This window comes from Staurois parvus, unplaced genomic scaffold (assembly GCF_062004578.1).
Source record: "Staurois parvus isolate SC_StPar_1 unplaced genomic scaffold, SC_StPar_1.0 ptg000708l, whole genome shotgun sequence".
Classification (NCBI taxonomy): Eukaryota; Metazoa; Chordata; class Amphibia; order Anura; family Ranidae; genus Staurois; species Staurois parvus.
Window position 1 is genome coordinate 479,468 of NW_028318504.1, and position 14,477 is coordinate 493,944.

At 43.9% G+C, this 14,477-nt stretch overlaps 1 protein-coding gene across 2 annotated transcripts in view; it reads left to right on the forward strand.

Moving 5' to 3' along the window:
• Nucleotides 1–14,477, forward strand: part of RNF24 (ring finger protein 24) — a 163,565-nt gene that overhangs the window by 108,962 nt on the left and 40,126 nt on the right. Inside the window, exon 1 of one of the 2 annotated variants that reach the window (XM_089653353.1) lies at nt 10,988–11,084. The exons of the other annotated variant lie outside the window; for it this stretch is intronic. Coding sequence (XP_089509479.1) covers nt 11,026–11,084 — 59 coding nt within the window. The 5' untranslated portion in view covers nt 10,988–11,025. Of the gene's footprint in view, nt 1–10,987; nt 11,085–14,477 lie in introns of those variants that run through there. 2 annotated transcript variants of the gene reach the window in all.

Here is a 14,477-nt window from a genome sequence, read left to right on the forward strand (position 1 = left end):
TGAGCATGATCCATTCAAGTGGGTCGAGGTGTGGTGTAGGCATTTAGGGGTTCAGACAAGCAGTGAGGTGATATTACATTTACTAAGGAAAATGAGTGCAACTGAACTTGGATATTGCACAGTCTATTTGCCTTTAGTAAATCCACCCCAATGCCTCCCACTGTCTGTCAAACTCCCTCTGACCCCCGGTTCACACCTATGCGGCTGTGCGGGCCGTGTTTTGCACGGGCACGAGAGCCCATTCATTTGAATGGACTCCCGTGCCCGGGACACGCAGGGAAAGAAGTCCCTGCACTTCTTTGGAAAGCACAGCCCGCACGGGAACCTCAGTTCCCAGTAAGGTTGCGTTTCTCAGTGTGGCCAGCGTGCCATTAGAACTAATGGCACCCGCCCGCGAGTCTGCAATTCTCTGTGCGGGTGGTGCAGCTGCACGGAATTTCGTGCTGATCCGCAGTAGCACCACCCGCATAGATAAGAACCTAGGGTCAAAGAGCCAATGCAAGTGTAAATGATCCCTTAAGGGGCACTATGGTTGCATGCTGCTGATTGTAGGACTGGGACTAATCAAGTGACCATAGAGAAATGGGGGAATGGCTGCAGCAGGTGCATTGGTGTGGCCATCCTCAGGATCTGCAACACAGAAGCAGCCGGACCTGCAGGGTTTTGTTTTTCTAGTAATACTGGATTTCCAATCTGGAAACATTAGGATTCAGGGAGAAGCTCCATTCATGACCTTTGGTGCAAGGCCTCAGGCCTAATATTTACCCCCGGCTCCACTGAAGTGCTGAAAACATGAAAGGAATAACAAGCAATCCTTGTTTGGATGGCGGCATGTGGACATCTGAGGTCATTGACTCTCCAGCCCAAAAACGTGTCCTCTTCTATCCTCAGCCTTCCCATCAACTGCTAGGTAGGTAAACATTTACACCATCGATTTTCTACCTGGCCAGTCATTGGGTTATAGATTGGGTGGGAGCTGCGTATTCCTTGTCTGCTGGGCATCCTGTGTGCAGCGCCGTATTCATAGCCTTCCTCCGGAGAGACATGGAGGGTCGGCGAGCTCCTGGGGAAAACTTCTGAGGGTTCCGGTAAGCCTTTTGTAACTCTGCCGGGAAACATACAGAACTACTCCAACAAAGTTATCTTCTGCAAAAAATAATAAGTGCACCCACATGACCTACTTGCTGAACGCCCTATAGCGGTTTTACTACTACAGGGCAGTTGGGAGCATGAAATTGTCCAAAATGTCTTGGTATGCTGACACCTTAAGAGTTCCCTTCACTGGAACTAGGGGGCCAAGCCCAACCCCTGAAAAACGAAGGGGGCTTTATGACAACTTACACTTTTTTAATGTTTTTTACCATTGCACTGTTTATCTCCCCCCCCCCCCCCCCCCCCCCCAGCACCGCACCTGGGGACTAGCAGGGAAGGGGAAACCTTGCAGTATAATGAGCACCGACTGGGTACTTGTCAGTGTCGGGCTACCTTAACGCTCAGCAGCAGTGAATCTGTTGAACGAGTAAATAAGGCGCCGGCCCCAATGAGAGAGAGAAAAAAAAACTTTATTCCTTCAGGTTACCTTTTGCACATGGAAGCACTTGGGTGCTCAGCGCATGCTGAACAGCCAAATCAAGCTCCAGCGTCCAAATCAAGCTCCGGCATCCATTGTAGCTACTTAAGCTCCGCCCCATAGCAGAAATACTGCTACAGGTCGGCAGCTGTGCACAAAATCATGTGTGTGTGTATACACGTGATTTTGTATTTCCGGGTAGGGGGCACAGCTGTCAATCACCGGGTCTTGGCCAGTGATTATTCGCCGGCGCCCAGTGATTGCCGAAGATCTCCTACGGGGGGGGGAACTGTTAGTAAACAAAACAGTTCTCCCTGTCAGCTCCTGCGCACTGCTTTGCATGGCTCTGCACAGCCATGCAAAGCAGTGTGCTTACAGTGAAGCACAAACATAGTACATCCTTAACCATAGAGATGAATGTTTCTAGCTACATTATAAAGATACTACACAAATATCTTCCCTATGTTGCTCACCTAATATGGAATAAGGAGATCGATAGAGAGCCTACAATACAAAGGTAAAGATTGGGGTCGTAAGATATAGATACATGTGCTGAAATTGCTCAGTCGTCAAGTTATAGAACGTCTCCACTTTATTTCATATACTCTGAGGATTGTATACTGTTGGAAGTGTGCCCTCGCATCCACAACTGGGATACCTATAGGTCTCCCTCCCATGCTGTTAGTACACTTTGGTATACTACAGTGCATCCAGAAAGTATTCACACCTTTTTTTGGGCAATTTCTCCCATTCTTCTTTGCAGTACCTCTCAAGGTTGGATGGGGAGCGTCAGTGCACAGCCATTTTCAGATCTCTCCAGAGATGTTCAGTCGGGTTCAAGTCTGGGCTCTGGCTTGGCCACTCCGGGACATTCACAGAGTTGGCCCGTAGCCACTTCTTTGTTATGTGGGCGGTGTGCTTAGGGTTATTGTCCTGTTGAAAGATGAACCGTCACCCCAGTCTAAGGTCCAGAGCGCCCTGGAACAGGTTTTCATCAAGGAGGTCTCTGTACATTGCTGCATTCATCTTTCCTTCAATCCTGACTAGTCCCCAGTTCCTGCCGCTGAAAAACATCCCCACAGCATGATGCTGCCACCACCATGCTTCACTGTAGGGATGGTATTGGGCAGGTGGTGAGCGGCGCCTGGTTTCCTCCAGACATGATGCTTGGCATTCAGGCCAAAGAGTTCAATCTTGATATCATCAGACCAGAGAGTTTTGTTTCTCATGGTCTGAGAATCCCTCAGGTGCCTTTTGGCAAACTCCAGGCGGGCTGCCATTTGCCTTTTACTGGGGAGTGGCTTCCGTCTGGCAACTCTACCATACAGGCCTGATTGGTGGAGTGCTGCAGAGATGGTTGTTCTTCTGGAAGGTTCTCCTCTCTCCGCAGAGAAACGCTCTTTCAGCGACCATCGGGTGCTTGGTTACCTCGCTGGCTAAGGCCCTTCTCCCTTGGTCATTCATTTTGGCCGATCGGCCCGCTCTAGGAAGATTCCTGGTGGTTTCAAACTTCTTCCATTTATGGATGATAGAGGCCACTGTGCTCATTGGGACCTTCAATGTTGCAGACATTATTCTGTACCCTTCCCCAGATCTGGGCCTTGATACAATCCTATCTCGGAGGTCTACGGACAATTCATGGACGTCATGGCTTGGTTTGTGCTCTGACATGCACTGTTACCTGTGGGACCTTCTATAGACAGGTTTATGCCTTTCCTCTTCATGTCCAATCAACTGAATTTCCCACAGGTGGATTCCAATCAAGTTGTGGAAACCTCTCAAGGATGATCAGTGGGAACAGGATGCACCAGAGCTCAATTTTGAGTGTCATGGCAAAGGCTAAGAATACTTATGTCCATGGGTTTTTTTTTTTTTTAATTTTAAGAAATTGCAAAGATTTCAAAATGAACTTCTTTCATTATGGGGTATTGTTTGTAGAATGTTGAGGAAAAAAATGAATTTAATCCATTTTGGAATAAGGCTGTAACATAAAAAATGTGGCAAAGGGTAAGCGCTGGGAATACTTTCTGGATGCTCTGCATATGTTATTGAGCTCCTGAAGAAGCATTAATATGCCAAACATGTCGAGCTGAAGCTAGATTGAATAGGCTGCGGTTTCTCTAGACCAGGGGTGGGCAAACTTTTTGACTTGAGGGCCGCAATGGGTTCATATATTGGACCTGGGGGCCGGACCAAGAGTAGATGAATGATGTGTATGTGTCATCCATAGTAAGTATAGTAATATTCCCCCATAGTAAGCATAGTAATTAATCCCCCATAGTAATTCATCCCCCATAGTAATTCATCCCCCATATAGTAATTCATCCCCCATATAGTAATTCATCCCCCATATAGTAATTCATCCCCCATAGTAATTCATCCCCCATATAGTAATTCATCCCCCCTATAGTAATTCATCCCCCATAGTAATTCATCCCCCATATAGTAATTCATCCCCCCTATAGTAATTCATTCCCCATATTAATTCATCCCCCATATTAAGTCCCCAAGTCCCCCCTGTGTCAATTCACTTACCTTTGCTCTGCTCGTTCCTCTCGCCGTGTTCCCGCGCCGTTCCGGTGTAGCATGAAAATCTGTCTCCTATGAGGATATGTCCCCCTCGACGTATCTGCGCATGTGCCAGTTTCAGGCATTAGCAGCCGATCGGCGATCTCCGGCACATGCGCAGATACGTCGAGGGGGACAGATCCTCATAGGAGACAGATTTTCATGCTACACCGGTCTTCAGGGCGGACTGTGAGAGGAGCCTAGCTCCCCACGCTCCGCGGGCCGGATTAAAAGGTCCGCCAGGCCATAGTTTGCCCATTGCTGCTCTAGACCATTTGATATTGTAAATTATGATCATTTCATCATCAATACCGTTGTTATGTTCAGAAAGCTGCATACTAGTAGAGGATAGCATTGTGTTTGAATTTGTCGCAAATCTGTGATTTTAACTGTGTGCAGGTTTGTTTTGTTTTTTATGTGTATCAATTAAAAGTATACATTTTACGGATTTTGGTCTGATAGATGCCTAGAAAGTCCATACTCTTTTTTTTCATCAAATATTTCTTCTATTTTCACCAGGTGAACTGGCCAGTAAGTCTGTTGTTTTTCAATAGAACAAGCTCTTTTGCAAAGTGTAGCAGTTAGAGGGATGAGAAAAACCATTTACCATTGGAAGGGTGCTTACAATTATCAGCTTTTTATTTATTTATGTAAAATGTTTATCCCAAAAAGGAAAAAAAAATATGTTGCTGTCACTGCTTGTGTAACTGCATTGTGAGCTGTAGTCTGGATTTAAATTGTTAGTGTATCTAAATCTGCTAGTCCATCTAACACTTCTCTGCCCCTATCCTTACAATTCTGCTATCCAAAGGTACCTCCCGTGCTCCTTCTTGGGCACTCTAATACAGGAGGTGTGTTACTGGCCAGATCAGCAAAAACAGGGAATCGGGGGGAAAAAATATATATTCTGTATAAAGATAAACAAACGCAGCCACCACATCTAATGCAGGGGCGGACTGACCATTCGAACACTCGGGCACTGCCTGAGGGCTCGGGGTCAGTAGGGGGCCCCATGAAATGCCCCTGGTACCTTTTTTGTATAGGCTTTTTTGGGTGTGCTTTGAGTGTAGGAAAGGACACAGGGGCCCCATGATCCCCTATTGCCCGGGGGCCCCATGAGTTGTCAGTCCGCCCCTGATCTAATGATTGGTAAGCTGAAATATATTATATTATTGCTTTTGGGTTTAATACCGCTTTAATCCATTCAGGATTTACATGATTTTTTGTGTGGTATGAATGCTTCCTTTAGGTGCTCATTTCTTTGTTTCACCCTAATACTGGATAAAGACTATGGTGATGGTGGTGGGAGATTTATCATATTTGTGCCAAAATGTGGGTGCAGGAAATCTGTAAAGACCATTAGTAACCTATTTATTATGCTAACTGCACGATTTTTCATAATCCGGTGTGAAAGCTGCAGAAGAAAGCGAAATGTTGCAATTTGCATGATTTTGGCAATTTCAGCTCTATATAAATCCATCGATGGTGCTCTCACATTCTCCATTTTTGTTACATAAAGTGAAAGTGAAATACTTTGTAGAGAATGCACTTAGCTTTACAAAGTAAACAATGACAATGCTTCCACTCCTTCTAGCTGGGAAAGTCCAAACCACACAAGGGCCAGTTAAAGGCGGAACTGCCTGAGGAAAGCTCTTGGTATTTGCCTAATCCTGTGTATTTTTGTGCTTTTTGGTGAACATGTGCTTTCCACTGACAACTTACATCGTCGTAAAAGTTTGTCCCAGCTGCTTGATCGACCCAGCTCTGGATTATTGTGTGTCTTTGGCGGCCATCCTATTGATAACTAATACGTATTTCTGTTGTGTTCCCTTGAGCAAAGGCAGAACTTGCCCCCTGTACCCCTCCATACTGACTTTACCATGAGCTGAGCCGGACACATGGGGGTTTATTTACTAAAGCTGGAGAGTCCAAAATCAGACTCCCTTCTGCATAGAAACCAATCGGCTTCTAACCTCAGCTTGTTCAATGAAGCTTTGGCAATGAAACCTGGAAGCTGATTGGTTTCTATGCAGAAGGGAGTCTGATTTTGGACTCTCCAGCTTTAGTAAATAAACCCCATGGGGTTCCAGAAGACCATGGCAGAAGACCTTCATTCTGTATCTGTGGCCATCAACAGGTCCTTGGTCTCCTGTTTTGCAACAGGATCCCAGAAGTCCTCACTACTGAGCACTTTAGGGTACAGTTATCAACATCAGTGTTAGAAAAACATTGAGGGCCCATTCAGTGCATTAACCCTATGTCTCTTCTTAACGTGCTTTGCATTAAGGCAGTTCTTTAAAATCAATGGGCTTTCAACTCGCCAACATGTTCCACAAATTCAGTCACACAACTTACTATGGTGCATTGCCTTAGTGCATCAAGCTGCCAGTTAAAATCAATGCATCCAATGCTTGTTGCGGTGTAGTGCGCATTAATGCATGTTTTTTTGCAATGCATGAATGTACCGTAGCCTTGAACCTTTTTTCCAGAGGATTGGGTTCCAGTTGGAGTAGAAAATGCCACGGCATTAATGGAAGTGATCAGTGCCTCAGACTTGATGGCCAGTGGGAAGGAAAGAATTACATAGCGCCATTGGTATTAGTTGGAGAAAAAGTGTTCCATCATTGGCATCAGTGTGAGGAATAGTACCCCATCATTGGCATTAGTTGGAAGAATAGTCTTCCATCATTGGCATCAGTGGCAGGAATAGTGCTCTATCATTGGTATTAGTTGGAGGAATAGTGCTCCGTCATTGGTATCAGTGGGAGGAATAGTGCCCCATCATTGGTATCAGTGGGAGGAATAGTGCCCCATCATTGGTATCAGTGGGAGGAATAGTGCCCCATCATTGGTATTAATTGGCAGAATAGTGCTCCATCATTGATATTAGTTGGCAGGAATAGTGCCCCTTCATTGGTATTAGTTGGACGAATAGACCAAAAAAATGAAAATCCAGCGAAGATGAGCTCATAGAATAGAATTTTAAATTTTAAAATGCATCAGTTTAGTAAAAGAATATATAAAATGCACATGCAAAAGAAGGAAAAGGTGGGCATGTGTAGCAAGACACAGGCAGCTGAGATATCTACAATCCACTCCAGGGCTCTAGAGGTGAGGAAACTGGAAGAATGAAGAAAAGAGACCTCCCTCAGAAACATACTTCTCCCTATACCGTCTTCTTCAGCTCCTTGATGAGGAATGGTGCCCAATCATTGGTATTACTTCGAGGAATAGTGCCACATCATTGGTATCAGTGGGAGGAATAGTGCTCCATCATTGGTATTAGTTGGAGAAATAATCCCCTATCATTGGTATTAGTTGGAGAAATAGTCCCCTATCATTGGTATTAGTTGGAGGAATGGTGCTGATTGGTGGTATTAGTTGGAGGAATAGTGCCCCTTTGTTTGTATTAGTGGTAGGAATGGTGCTCGATCATTGGTATTAGTTGGAGGAATGGTGCCCGATCATTGGTATTAGTTGGAGGAATGGTGCCCGATCATTGGTATTAGTTGGAGGAATAGTTCCCCATAGTTTTATTAGTGGTAGGAATGGTGCCCCATCTTTGGTATTAGTTGGAGGAATGGTCCTTGATCAGTGGTATTAGTTGGAGGAACCGTGCCCCATTGTTGGTATTATTGGTAGGAATGGTGCCAGATTGTTGGTATTAGTTGGAGGAATAGTTCCCCATAGTTTTATTAGTGGTAGGAATGGTGCCCCATCTTTGGTATTAGTTGGAGGAATGGTCCCTGATCAGTGGTATTAGTTGGAGGAATGGTCCCTGATCAGTGGTATTAGTTGGAGGAACAGTGTCCCATTGTTGGTATTAGTGGTAGGAATGGTGCCCCATCTTTGGTATTAGTTGGAGGAATGGTCCCTGATTGGTGGTATTAGTTGGAGGAACAGTGCCCCATTGTTGGTATTAGTGGTAGGAATGGTGCCAGATCGTTGGTATTAGTTGGAGGAATGGTGCCCCATCTTTGTTATTAGTTGGGAGGAATAGTTCCCCATTGTTTTATTAGTGGTAGGAATGGTGCCCGATCATTGGTATTAGTTGGAGGAATGGTGCCCCATCATGGTAACCTGAAAACAACTACATTCCTGAGCTGTTCACATTAAAGGACACATAAACAAAGATTACCAATGCACTACAACTGACCTGTGTTACAGGGCACCATAAGGGCTCTTTCAGACGGGCAGTAATGCTTACCACCCTCTGAAATGTGATCCACAGTGGATTGCTTTGTGGAGAGATGGTATAGCAGCGGTTAGCAGGTGTTCAGGAGGCACTACTTTTATATTTTTTTACTTGCCGAACACAATTTTACATTATCAAACTGCACCACAACTGTGAGCCAAGCATTTGGCTCATGGTGTCCGTGTTGCCCAAATGAATTCAATGGGCAGGTTTGACTGGTGCAGCTACCTGGCAAACTCTGCAGCCCGAGCCAAAATTGCAAAGCATCTCCACGGCTTTGTATAGACCAGTTAGGCTGTAATGTTAGAATGCCAGGAGGCAGTAAAACCGCAGCTCAGCCCCCTGTTTTTACCACCCCGTGACTGCCACATGAAAGAGCCCACACGAAAGTGAACCATGGTGCACTGAAAAAAAAAGATGCAGCAACGTTAAAATAGAACTTTAGGCATTTTGTATAGAGTAAGGGAAGGTTATAACCCCCATCATATTTTTTGTTTTTGCCATCTGTGCCCCATTGCGAAGATTTCCCTTCACTTCCCATCCCATAGCCAAACAGGAAGTGAGAGGAAATCCCTGAAAATTAAGGCAATTTCTTGGGGCCCCCAAGGTCACCAGAACCAGTGTCCCCATTGGAAGATTCCCCCTCTATTACTTTTCTGGGGACAACCTGAAATTTGATATTTTCTTTTACTTTCACTTTCAGTGATCATGTAAACAAGACAAAAAGGGGAATCTCCATAACGGCACAGACTGCGATAAAAACCTAATGTGTTGAAATCCATCTCCACTCTGTTGAAAACGGAAAAAAAAATTTAGTGTAAAGTTTAAATTCTCAGAATGAATGACTCCCTTATCATAATGCATTGGGGAGCTTTTCCCCGCCATCAGAACACAATGATCAATGCTGCTGGCTATAGCCAGTGGCTGTGATCATTTGAAAAAAAAAAACCTTGCAGGCTGGTTGTACTGAAGTCAATCAATGGTACAACCAGCCTGCCCATAGAAATTCTGCAAGTTCCTTCTGAACGGGCCAAATTCAAAGCGTCTATTTCTGGCTCTTAGGTCAAGGGTCAGGGACCGTGTATTTATTTTGGATACAGAAACATTAAAATGCACACTATTGTTTCTGGTTTGCTTAACCACTTCAAGTCCGGACACTTTCACCCCCTTGCAGTCCAGTTTTCAGCTTTCAGTGCTATTACACTTTGAATGACAATTGCGCGGTCATGCAACACTGTACCCATATGAATTTTTTAGCATTTTTTTGAGCCTGATAAAACTTTATTTTGGTGGTATTTATTCACCACTGGGATTTTTATTTTATTTTTTTTTGCTATATAAATGAAAAAGTCCAAACATTTTGAAAAAAGTTTTTTTTATAATATTTTTTGCAAATAAATAATCTTTCATCAAATATTGGCGAAAATGTATTCAGCTATCTTTTTAGTAAAAAAAAAACCCAGATTAATTTATAACCAAAAATTATACTTTTTTCATTTTTTTTTTTAAATATTATTATTTATGGGTTTTTTTTATTAACATCCTGTCACCCTAGCAGTACAGTGTCACCATAGTGACACTGTATTACTTGTGGGGGTGATGAAGATTTTTTTTTTTCTTTTTTTACACTGATTGCTTTTTGTAAAATCAATCATTTCTCCTTCTCTCTGGCTGCATTCTTGCAGCCATTGAGAAATGTTGTTACCTTAACATACACACCCGCAGCGTTTCGCATGAACGGGGTGTGATTCTGATGCAGTGCGGAATTCGCACTAAAAACCCTTCAAATTCTGCACCTGCAGCAGTGTGAACTCGGGCTAAGTGTGCTGTGTGTGTTTTACTAGGGAGACATGCTGCTGTGTATTTCTCTGCTGCGCAGAGAAATACACAGCAGCGAGTTACTGCTGGCAGGAGAGAGACCTGTGTTTTTTTTTTTGTTTTTTTTTCTGCCGAAAAGCAGCATGTCTTCCTTTTCTCACCTAGGTGACAAGGGTGATTGTGCTGCCCTGCCCAGATTCTGTGCGTTCTCAGATCTGCACGTGGACAGGTTTCCCAGCCTATCATTACCTGTACGGCTTCCCCCCAATCATACATAAAGACGGCTTTTAGGCTTTGGTCACACCTATGCAGTTTTGCTTTTGATCCGTTTCTGCGGTGCTTTTTGCGATGCGTTTTGCATTTTTGCACGCTTGCTTTTTTTTTTTTTCTTAATGCATTTTTGCATTTTTCATGCTTTTTCGGACTAGAGTGCTCCTTTAAATTTTGTCAGATATGTTGAGGCTTGTAGGTGCGCTAATCCGACAATGGAGGGTCCCGGGATTTAGACTCTGGAGGGTTTATATGATCCGTGGGAGCAAGCCGTCACCTGCTGGGAATGGACTGTCATCTCTTTATAGCTGGGCGCGGTATGAAGCCGCTGACACATCGCAGTCATAATACAGATTAAACAGAACGCTTGCTGCTGCATGACACGACTATAACATTTCTCTGCCGGTGACACAACTCCACAAGACTTCCTGTGGCTGATTTTACAGAAAATCCCCTACTTTTTTTTTTTTTTTTGGTAATGACCATGTGACCCGCATCTCCTCCCCTCCTGGCCGGTGACTCATAAAAGACTGGCTCGGAGCCCAGGTCCTTTGTAAACAGACCTGGCATCTGCAGCAGCCTGTACGTCTCTCCATGCTCTACAATGCAGTTCTTTCCTCCCATACACATCCAACTGCACAAGTACAATGGCAGCGGCGCTGGGTAAGTTTCATCCCCCCCCCCCTACAAACAATTGGAACATTCTTCCATGGAACATTAAGAAAGCCTGGAATCTTGGAGCCCCGTCAAGTATTTTTGAAGGGGAGACGGGGAATTTCCAGAGCCATGCCTTTTTAATGGTTTCTTTATTTTTGGCTTCAAAAGTGAAAGTGTTTTATTTTAGTTTACATGACTGTTTATTGCAGTGTTGGCGTCCAAATAGCGACATCTGATGTGTGTTTTTATTCCGCTGCTTAACAAACCATAAAGAAGCGCGTTAAAGGGCTAAAAATGCATGTATGATCGGTATAGAACCGCCACGCATGTGGGCGATTTTCATCACTGATCACGTGTGCATTAGAATAGGTGATTGGCATTGCAAAGACAATTGATACAAAATCCCTACATGAAATGATCAATATGGGCAATTCTCATACCATGCGTGCGGGCAGCACAGTGGCTAAATGGTTAGCACTTCTGCCTGGCAGCACTAGGGTTGTTGGTTCGAATCCCAGCCACGGCACCACCTGCTTGGAGTTTGCATGTTCTCCCTGTACCTGCATGGGTTTCCTCCGAGTACTCTGGTTTCCTCCCACACTCCAAAGACATGCTGGTAGGTTAATTGGCTCCTGTCTAAATTGTCCCTAGTATGTGTATGTATGAATGTAAGTTAGGGACCTTAGATTGTACACCCCTTGAGGGTTAGGGACTGATGTGAATGTACAATATATATGTAAAGTGCTGCGTAAATTGATGGCGCTATATAAGTACCTGTAATAAATAATACATAAATGTATGCTGAGATCAGATAATTGCAAAGATGAATCCCTACATGAAGCTCCATGCTTAAAAAAAAAAAAAAAACTGCTCTTAGAATTTGTATTGTTTTTGCCTGTAGAAGCGACTAATGTCCTCCTATGTGTCCATGCACATTAGGCAGTCTAGAGGCATTTTATAAGATCGGTGTTTAGAGGCAGAAAAAAATGTATTTGAGAGCATTTTTCTGGAAAAAAAAATCGTTAAATGCTAGTACAAAAACAAAAAATGCTCAAAAATAGCGTTTTGTTTTTCTGCCAAGAGCACTGGTGTTGTTTTTTTTTTTTTCTTTTAATCCAGTGTATATGGAGCCTCAAATGTGGGCAGTTCCCTGATTGTGCATGTAGAAAGCAGATAAGAGAGATAAAATTGCAAAGATAACCATTAAAGCGGTATAAAACCCAAAACCTAAAATGTAATATATTGCAGCTTACCAATCTTTAGATATGGTGGCTGCATTAGTCTTGTTTTCTTTGGCGTTTTCCCCCCTCTGTTTTTACCTGGTGATCTGGCCAGTAACACACCTCCTGTATTAGAGTGCCCCCACTCTGGATGAAGGAGCACAGTGGGCACCTATGGACAGCAGCATTTTCAGTCTGGGGGGAGGGGAGTGTTAAATGTATTAGCAGATTTAAATACACTAACAAATTGTAGCCAAATTCCAGCTCACACTTTTTTTTAATCCCTTACAGCGAACAGTTTTTCTTTTTTCCTTTTGGGATAAAGGTTTTACATAAATAAAAGCTGACCATTGTAAGAACCTCTGTCAGTGTTAAATGGTTTGTCTCATCCATTTGAACTGATACATTCTGCTGGAGAGCTTGTGCTGATGAAAAACAGATTTACTGGCTGATTCACCAGATGAAAATAAGAGAAAACGTAAAAAAATAAAACGAATGCAGCCAGTACATCTTAAGGCCTCTTGCACACTGCAGCTTGAAAAAGCTCCGTACAGTGGGTTTTTTGTTACTGAGGTGAAATTATAGTCCATTATTTACAATGTGCCTTTGCACACAGGTGTGTAAATAAGCGCCGTGTATTCCTCAGTAAAAAAAATAAAATAAAATCTGCATTTTTGGTCAGTAATTTACATCGCCTGCACACAAATATGCGCATATGAGCATAAATATTAATTAATTTTCCCTAAGAATATATTGCGCACATTTGCGCAGCTACGCACAGAAATACGCTGCAATATAATGTTTACTTTTGGGTTTAATACTGCTTTAAAAAAATCCCTACATGAACCTTTTAATGTGGGTGTTTTCCGAATGTTATGGGTAAAGCTGGCTATGCACTAGTATTTATTTCAGGTACTTTTCCATTTACGCAGCGCTTTACATATATATTGTACATTCACATCAGTCCCTAACCCTCAAGGGGTGTACAATCTAAGGTAGATTTTCGAATGAAAATTACAAAAAAAAAAAATTGTAGAAAATTTCTCATTACGTTCAACAGCTTGATGAATGTTGTTTGAAAACATTTAAAAATGTAGTTTGCTTTTAAAGCGGTAGTTAACTCCGCTATATCATTTTCTGTTTTGATCCCCCAGGTGGGTTATGCCATAAAGTATGCACGGCATATTCGTAGATTATGGCTGACTTACCTGTCTAACGGTGCCCCCCAGCGCTGCGGTGGGATCGATCTGGAGGGTCTCTGGCACTTCCATCCTTACCTGGTCTTCCATCCGGCCTTCAGCGGTTTGATAGGCCAGGCCACAACGATGTCACTCCTGCGCATAGGAGGCACATCGCCACAGCACAGACCAGGGCTGTAAAAGTTCACTGAGCTGCGCATGCGCGACTCCGTGTACCAGGGGCGGACTGACCATTTGGACACTCGGGCACTGCCCGAGGGCCCGGGGTCAGTAGGCTTCATAGGCTTTTTTGAATGTGGGCGAGGACACGGGCCCCATGATCCCCTATTGCCCGGGGGCCCCATGAGTTGTCCGTCCGCCCCTGCCGTGTACATGGCGGCTGACAGGCAGGAGGATGCATTTATGGCAGAAGAGACTGATAGGGTCTCTTCTGTCATAAATGCCCTACCAGGAAAAAAAAAAGACGTCCTTTTTAATTTTCAGCCTGGGTTCACATATATGTGGTGCGGTATATCGCATGTGATTCGCACAGGAACCGCACCGCGATCACTGCGATTTGTGTGCGGTATGATTGGAGGCATACATTTTGTATGGCTCTAATCGCACCGCAGCCGCACCAAAAACACGCAGGACCCTTTTTTTTTTTTTTTTTGTCCGCACTAGAATCGGATCGCATGAGTATTCACACCTGTGTGATCCGATTCTGCACATCGCACCGCGTTTTGCGGACCACTTTCGGGGTGTTGTTACTTAACATACACACTCGCAGCGGTTCGCATAAACGAGGTGCGATTCTGATGCGGTGCGAAATTCGCACAAAAAATTCTGCACTGCATCAGTGTGAACTTGGGCTAAGTGTGCCGTGTGTGTTTTACTAGGGAGACATGCTGCTGTGTATTTCTCTGCTGTGCAGAGAAATACACAGCAGTATGTTACTGCTGGCAGGAGAAAGACCTGTGTTTAGTTTAGTGTTCAGTGTG